Source organism: Protobothrops mucrosquamatus, unplaced genomic scaffold, assembly GCF_001527695.2.
Source record: "Protobothrops mucrosquamatus isolate PMUCROS unplaced genomic scaffold, P.Mucros_1.0 scaffold288, whole genome shotgun sequence".
NCBI classification, from domain to species: Eukaryota; Metazoa; Chordata; class Lepidosauria; order Squamata; family Viperidae; genus Protobothrops; species Protobothrops mucrosquamatus.
Window position 1 is genome coordinate 133,603 of NW_015386632.1, and position 8,834 is coordinate 142,436.

An 8,834-nucleotide genomic window follows, 5' to 3' on the forward strand; every position below is an offset into this window, starting at 1 on the left:
ATTGTGTCCTTCCATTTCTCCTTTTCTACTTTAAGCACTGATAACATTTCTTGATAATCACGGGGTTCATGCCTTACATTATATGCTCTAACCCCACTTTCTGTGAATCGATCAGGAGGTACACCTTTATTACTACGTTCAGACCTCCTCGGGATCACCTATTCCTGAGTTTCTGTTATTTCTCTCTTTACCTCAGGTCTATCTTCTTCTATTCCTACTATTTCTGACCTGCTATCCTGTTCTTCCTTCACTGGGCTTTGTGTAGCCTCTCCTTCCTGAGAACTAACGCTACTTGTTGGCATGAAGACCTCAGTGTTAGCATGCATCCTGTTCCAATTATTTTGCTCTGCGAAACTAGCAGACCTTGATATTACAACCTTCCTAGTTCCATCTGAAAATCTATAGCCCTTGGAACCTGACTCATATCTCACAAACCTAAGTTTCCTGGCCTTTGTCTGTCTTTTCCTTCTGATGCCTTTGGGGATATGCACCCAGGCATAACTGCCAAATATCCTTAGGTGAGTCAATGAAGGTTTCCTTCTATACAACATGTTTCATTAATAGCAACACTCCATACCCTGTTCACTAAATAGTTGACTGTTTTTATGGCTTCTCCCCAGTATATGTTACTCATTCCTGCATCTGCTAGCAGTGAGTCCTTCATGGTCTGCAATATACCATTTCTCCTTTCAGCCACTCCATTTTCTATTGGTGTGTAAGGGTTTGTACGTCTATGTTTTATGCCTAAATTTCTCAGCCATCTTTGGAAATTATCAGACATGAACTCTGTCCCCCTGTCTGTTTGTAGCTGGCATACCTTGTGACCATACCTTCTCTCTACAAAGTTCACCCATTGCTTAAACTGTTATAGAACTTCAGTTTTGTTCTGTAAAAAGTAGCAGAACCCAAACCTGGTGTAGTCATCTACTAAGACTAGTATGTACCTAGCTTCTCCAAGAGAGGGCACAATAGGACCAATTAAATTAGCATGCACTAACTGTAAAACCCTGTTAGTTTGCCTCATGCTTTCTTTACTTACAGGATACATCCTAGACTTCGACTCCTTGCAAATAGCACAATCCAAATATGTGTTGCATGGCTTAATTTTAAGTCCCTCAGCTAGATCTGGCATCCTTTGTAGCACTTTAAAACTCGCATGTCCTAACCTCCTGTGTAATACATGTACAGTTATCATGCTTGGGAGTGTTTGTGCACAACCTTCCTGCTGCTACATACAAATTATCCTGTTTAACACCCTATGCACAAATCCTCCCATCTTTCCTAATGGTGTATTGACCCTTTGCAAACATTACTTCATATCCCAGTTTATCCAAGCTCAAAATACTGAGTAAATTATGGTCTAACTCTGGTACATATAACACATTATCCAAAGTTTCCCCAATACCAGGTACATAAATTTTACCTTCCCCTTTTACAGGAGACTGTTGTCCTAAGCCAAGCTAACAAATGCTTGCCTAGCTGGTCTCAGGTTAAAAAATATTTGTGGGTCATTTGCAATATGCTGACTGGCCCCACTGTCCAACAACCATGTATTTTTCTCCGTTAGTGTCGCTGCCAGGGAAAATGTCAGTTGTCTCGCTGCTCCTCTGTTTCTCCTCTCAGGGCAGCGTCTCTGGAGATGCTCTGTAGAACCACACTTGAAGCAGCATTTCACCATGCAAACGTTCTCAGCAGCTGTCGGTACCCTGGGACGTAGCAGTTCTAAGCTTGGGCTGTGCGTTGTCGTCACCCCCTCTGCTGCCTTTCCAGATGTTTCTGTTCCTCCTCCAGCAACCGGCCAGTCAAATAATTCATGGTCAAGTCCTTCTCCTGCATGGACTCTAAACTGGTCACTAGGACATCCCATGATTTGTCCAATGAACTGAGCACCACATACACCTTATGTGACTCAATAAAAGTCATTCCTCTTTCCTCTAATTCTAGGAATGTCTTTCTCATGGACTGCAAATGCGTAGACACGCTCTCTCCCAGCTTCAGCTGTGCTTTATATAGCTTTCTTGACAGCATAACTTTGCTGCTCGCAGTCCCTCTCACATACACACTGTGCAAAGCTTCCCAGCACTCTTTAGCAGACTGGAGACCTCTCACATGTATTAGTTGGCTGTCTTCTAAACTCAGGATTATACTGGCCAATGCTTTCTCATTCTTTTTCTGGTCCCCATCATCCAGGGCTGCAGGTGGATCAGTAACTATCATCCACAACTCCTCCCTTCTCAGGTACATTTCCATTTTCAGACTCCAGGAGAGGTAGTTTGTCTCATTCAGCTGAGATATTGCAAAACCTCCTCCCATTACATTGATGGAAGTCATGTTGCCTACTTCTTCAAACCACCACAAAGCACAACAAACCACAAGCCTTAACTCTTCTGGCTCTGGTTCAAACTCTCACTGGGTTTCTCTTCATTCTGGGCCCATAACTTGTCAGAGCATGCACAGTCTTATTGAGCTGAGGTAACCCAGGAGTAAATACAGTAAACAGTGGTTTGTAATTAAATGGTGGTTTATATTACACTATATCTACAAATATACACTAGAAATAAAATACATACACGTGGTAAAACAGCAAAACTCCAATACACAGCATTTACAGCAATCAAACAGACGAGAAAGTCTCCAGCAAAAAACTTCCCTTTTATACTCAGACTCTTAAAGGGATACACACACCTGCTGAGTCATTCCTATTATTGCATCATCCACATTACATTACATCATTACATAAGCTGTTTAGCCTTTAAATCATCATCCTGACATGGTGTTACAGCTACGTTAAAACTCAGAAATATTACTATAAATCTTATTCAAAACACTGAAAAGCAAGTAAACAAAAATGGTTTTCTTCATTATAACTGAATGAAAATAGGACTTCCTTTCTGGGAAAAAACATATACAACTTTCCCTTTTTATGTACATAAACATAAATCTGTTACTATTAGGTTTAGCAAAATGCCATTTTTTTACTGATAATATGCCATAAACTTTAAACTATTGACTCTTAAAGGTAAAGGAAATTTAAATTCTATCTTTTCAATTTCATATTCAAAACACTAATTCATATGAAATATCATTTCTATAATTCACACATGAATCTAATCACAGGACCATCACAAAATTATATACTGGAAAATTATATACTGTATATTGCAACAAATAGTGGCCTATACCACTAAATTTTATATTGTGGCTGAAGCTTAACATAATATTTAAGTGGTTCTTGACTATCAGAAAATTTATTAGGTAAGCAAAAGAAAAAACTCTCAGAACAGAAAAAAGAACAGTTAGAAGAATTAATCAGTGGAATGTTTTGTGTGTTCCATCACTAGAGGTGTTTAAGAGATTGGACAACCATTTGTCTGAAATGGTATAAGGTCTCTTGCATGAGCAGTGGGTGGGACTAGAAGACTTCCCAAGGCCCCTTACAACTCTGTTTTGTTAAAACATTTGTAATAAAAAAGATTTAAAATACCTTGTGGAATTCCACTATTTTTCACTTGGGGTTCAACAACCTGAATTGTGTCATCTTCAAGATAGAAATATATTTTACAATGTCTTATTCTGTACAGCTCTTGATTTTTGTCAGGAACTTCTTCATCAAAATAAGCATTAAAAGACAATACCTACATAAAAGCACAGATAGACAAAATCAATTCTACTACACACACACACACACACACACACACACACACACAGAGAGAGAGAGAGAGAGAGAGAGAGAGTATATGCATATGTATATTGTATGTACATACATAGACACAGACACACACACAATGGAAAAGCTGGATTCTAACAAAGAACTGTACAATTTTGTTTTTATTATGGAGATACTTTAATTAGTTGTATTAATCTTTTATAGGATCATAAACACTTGAATTGATTTGATTATACAATAGATTACTTATCCAGATTCTTACATTTAGATATGACACAAATAACATAGCTCAACAATCTAAGAATGACAATCAGTATTACATCTTTCTATTTAGGAAGGAAGGAAGGAAGGAAGGAAGGAAGGAAGGAAGGAAGGAAGGAAGGAAGGAAGGAAGGAAGGAAGGAAGGAAGGAAGGAAGGAGTAAAATCAACAGAAAATTCCCATAAGTCAACAACCTTTTTAATTGCTAGGGACACAACAAGAGAAATAATAAAAATTTTTTACAGAAACTCTATTGAATGTCACATTGTCTGATTGCCCTGATACTGCAAAGACACGGCTCTGCACATTTTCTGGTTTTGTAATATTCATTAGAATATAAATTATTTAAAACTGTCTTAATATGATGGCATTTATTTTTGTAGTGCATGCAGTCAGGATGGCATACTGCAGGAAAGAAGAAATCCTTTAGCATGCTTTACTGAAAGAATACCAAAGCATGTTCTGCTACCAAGATAAAGGGACAGCAGCTATGTAGGCAAGAAAAAGATTATGAAAAGTAGAATCCTGTCTGAACTTGTCCTTAATGATATATTTAATCTGCAATTAAATAGGCTGTACATAGTTAATTAAACACAGTGCAAATGGAAACAATCATAAGCCTCATCAAGAAAAATGTTCATATTAGCAAGGAAACAAAGATTGCAGATGATACTTTCTAGTAATTCAAATCTTTTTGACATGTCCTTTTTTCTTGTAAGTATATTGCTTTGGAAACAATTTAACATTACCTGCCTGGTGTTTGGCATGTATGTGCTGATGTTTATCCTCTCGCTTTCAATAAAATTAATAGAAATTCTGTATCACGGAGAAAAATGATGGTGGGAGACAGAGAGAATGGAGATTAGCCAAATCCTGGGGGCACTCTGGAAACTGCATTATGTTTGGCTTGCTTGGACAATATAATTTAATGAATATGTTTTACAAGGAACATTTTCAAGCATGAATTGTCCCATATGTGACTTAAATATTTAATATCCTAATCCGCAGTCCAGTTAAGTAATTTTATTTGGATTTATATGAATTCTGCTCCACAGTTGTTGTTTTTTCAGACTGGGAAATGATTTAACTTCAAAGCACTTTGGCTGAACTAGTTTGTAGAGCATGCTGCAAACATTACATTCATGTGGCAAACCTTTCACAAACAGAAAACTAAGATTATCATTTTATGTATTATTATAATGCATGAAATGCAAACCTTTCTCTAATCATCATAATTATTGAATTTGTATACTTTTGAAAATATAAAATTAGGAGCAAAAAGAATAGTATGTGAGCACTTCATATGATACAAACTCTTAAATGCTGGATTATAAATGGAATACTTCTGTCTATATAAAAAATAAAAAGACCTACAGGATCTGGCTAAAGGCTTATCTTGTCCAGCATTCTGTGTAACACATGGTCAACCAAACACATTTTGGAAAGAAGCATGGACAGGAAGGTGATAGCCCTTTTCCACTGTTTTCTAGTAGTCTGTAATTAAAGTGTGTGATTGCAGCAAAATCTGAAAAGCAAGATAGTAAATTGGATTAAACTGGTTTGGCAATCCTGGATCAGAGGCTTGCTAATCACAGGAAGCATAACAGTCTGTTTCCAATCATCCAAGATAGAGTGTGAAAGTACAGAAATATGATTTGTGATAGGTCATTACCTAAGTAACTCCACAATGATCTTGCAATTTAGATCAATATTACCTTAATTTTCTAGATGAGGAATTAAAAGCTGAGAGACAGTCGGTTTCTAAGGTACTAAATGCCTACACGGTACTGTGAGATTTAACCCAAGCTAATGTATCCTTAATATTTATTGTACAATATGAGATAATACTGGAGATACAACTAATATTGATAAAATTCATAAAATCTATAAAACAGCAAATGTATGCCAAGTGTACTTTCGCACATAAAGTATCCAGGATAAAAAAACCCTCTGATTTGTTTACAAATTCCAGGAGAATAAATCAATAGCAGAGATTAATCAATTAAGAAGAAAGAATCTCTGGTCAATTGCACTAGGCATCTTAATTCATCTTTTTCATCTGAATAAATCTGTTAAATTTCATCTAACAGTTTGCGAGGTTGGAGTGTACAGTTCTCCCTTGTGAACAACATACACCCACACAAACTAGAAGTTATTTATATATAATTCAGAACTGCTGAAGAGCTCTAGAAGATTTGACTTTTAACTGTTCCTGCAGGCAGTTCTACATGTCATCCAACCTTCAAAACGTTTTGTGTATATAGTTCAGTAGCACAGAATTTGTCTAGCAGCCCAGCCAGATTTCAGTAACTCAATAGCAAAGACTTCCACCAATTCTGGACTATTCCTCATTAGAAACTCCTCCACTTCATCCCATCTGATGTGCAATGGCCAAACTCTGGCTCTCCTAAAAGGCTTTTTATGGGATGTAGTATAAACTTTCTTCCTTCATTTTTTTTACAGTTAACTTATTTTAGGATCCAATTAATTACTGAAATAATAACAAACAAAAAAACACAGCAGCAGATCAGTGTGAATAAACAAATCAGTTACCTGTTTATCAAATGCTACCCATGAAGGTGCATCACTTCCAACACCTCTAGGAAATACACTATACTTTGGTTTTAGTTTTTGTCCAAGCAAAGGTTCTCCTCCTATTCCAGGTTTGTCTTCTCCTACTAACATAGAAACCTTATTGCAGTAACTCCAATGTTGAGACTTATGGAACTTTTCTTTTCCTAGCTGCAATCAAAATGAAATAAATAGAAGACAACTATTAAAAAACAAAAAAGGAAGAGAATGTTTTAAATATACAAAATAATTATACAATAATTGTTCAAATCCATAAAACTCTAAAGGAACTTGTTCAAATCCATAAAACTCTGAAGGAAGTAGTAAGTAGTCAGCTCTATTATCAGTGCTTAAATGTTGTATATTTTCAATCACATTTCTTAAATATAAGATAACTTTTATTGTCATTTTTACTGTGGGCACACTGGCACACATTAAAAATGAAATTCTGTTGCCTGCTCTCAAAAGTGTACACATACATAACACACATATAAACATGTTACATACATACATATGTATATACCTATACCCTTACATATAAATACATATAAATATTAATCACTATCCATCTTGATTAAAGATAAAGGTGGGGCAAGACTGCATAATGTAAACAGTCCATCTTAATATTGTGCCTTAGTTTTACAAGAACTAATGACAAAATGTATTGTGTAACAAAACACAGACCTGACTTTGCAGATTTAAAGTGCAAACAATGGGAATGGACACACTGTGTGAAAACATATATATGCATTTTAATTCTCTCTCGAATGGACACACTCTGTGAAAACATATATATGCATTTTAATTCCCTCTCTCTCTCTCACACACACACACACACACAGAGAGAGAGAGAGAGAGAGAAATATGCAATAATGACTTAACAAACTACTAAAATTATGGATTGCTGGTGATGCAAGAGGCAAAATCTATCAATGTATTTCTGAAACATTTAATTGTACCGTGGCTCTGAAAAAAACAGGAAAAAGTGGACACCTACACTTTGGGTAAATTCAAATATTAAATAAGGATACAACTACTGGAGAATATTTTAAGTATAAAATATTTGTACATCTGCACAGATGTGTAGCAAACCAAGGAATGATGTTGGCTGAATCTCTAACCTGTACTGCCAATCAGCTGTAAAATCCTTCTCAAAATAAGTCATGTCCTTTTATCAGAAAGCGTTCTACACTAAGAAAGGCAGGGCACGTATACGTTATTCTGCCAATTTTAGCAGTGAAAGAAGAGTGGAAATTTAAAAAAAAATGATTCATCCACCTTCTCTCTCCTCCCCTCGGTGCACAGCTCCTGTTACGTCACCCTCATTTCTAGAAAGGATTCCCAATAATCAAGTTGAGCCTTTTCTTTACCCAGATGGTACAGGTCTAGGAAAGTGGTATTCTTCCATACCACATTAGAAGAATCCTATAAATAATCTGAGACCTGATCAAAGAGAGAGTTTGAGTCTGCCTTCCGAAGGGAAGAGATTCTTCCTCTGGACGGCAGTTATTGGGCATTTAGAATTAGTTTCGCGAACGAAGTTTACACACGTGCATCGGCATCCCCGCAAAACATTCTGTAAACTTAAACTTAGGAAGCTCCCGGTGGCCCCTGGATCTTAATCAACCCTACTTACATTCCTGTTGAAAGAATTCCCGGGCAGGAGCGGTAGCGCCATAGTTGTGCCGGTCCTGCCTGCCGCGTCCTCCGCCGCCTCAGGGCTGGTGTTGCTGCCCGAACCCGGCTGGTCGCCCTCCGCGCTACCAAGGCCGAAGGAAAGCGCAGCCGCGCTGTTTGGAGTCCAGTTGCCTGGAGACCCCCATTCGACGTCACATAGGATGGCGGGGAATGATGCGTTCGCTTCGCCCCTGCTCTATGCTGCCCCCTGCAGACACAAGACTCTGCCGCAAAACCTGCGGGGGTGTGTGTGTGTGAGGCTGTTGGATCGCGCTTTGCTGTTGAAGTACGCGAAGTTCCATCTACGAGACTGCTAGGAAAGGTTTTTCTTCTTTTTCATCGGGCCTACCCAAGGGATTGTTGCCCTCCCAGGTCACAAACTAATTAAATGGCCCTTTTTATTGACATAGGCCAGTTCTCAACAATGGATATAACAACAGGTAATCCTTTTTTTTTTTTTACATTACACTTAACGTTTACAGTTACTTTACGTGGTGTCTCACCGTATTACAATATATTAAGTCAGGGGTTCTCAACCTTGGCAACTTTAAGACTTGTGGACTTCAACTCCCAGAATTCCTCAGCCAGCTTTGCTGGCTGAGGAATTCTGGGAATTGAAGTCCACAAGTCTTAAAGTTGCCAAGGTTGAGAACCTCTG

The 8,834-nt window shown here is 37.6% G+C and overlaps 1 protein-coding gene across 1 annotated transcript in view; it reads right to left on the reverse strand.

The window, feature by feature from the left end:
- EFHC2 (EF-hand domain containing 2) overlaps nucleotides 1-8,263 on the reverse strand; it is a 58,544-nt gene extending 50,281 nt beyond the window's left edge. Inside the window, exons 1-3 of the mRNA XM_015814867.2 lie at nucleotides 8,136-8,263; nucleotides 6,482-6,670; nucleotides 3,485-3,635 (exon numbers count right to left, since the gene is read on the reverse strand). Of these exons, the coding sequence (XP_015670353.1) occupies nucleotides 3,485-3,635; nucleotides 6,482-6,670; nucleotides 8,136-8,177 (382 nt within the window). The 5' untranslated portion in view covers nucleotides 8,178-8,263. The remainder of the gene's footprint in view (nucleotides 1-3,484; nucleotides 3,636-6,481; nucleotides 6,671-8,135) is intronic.
- Nucleotides 8,264-8,834: the final 571 nt, after the last annotated feature.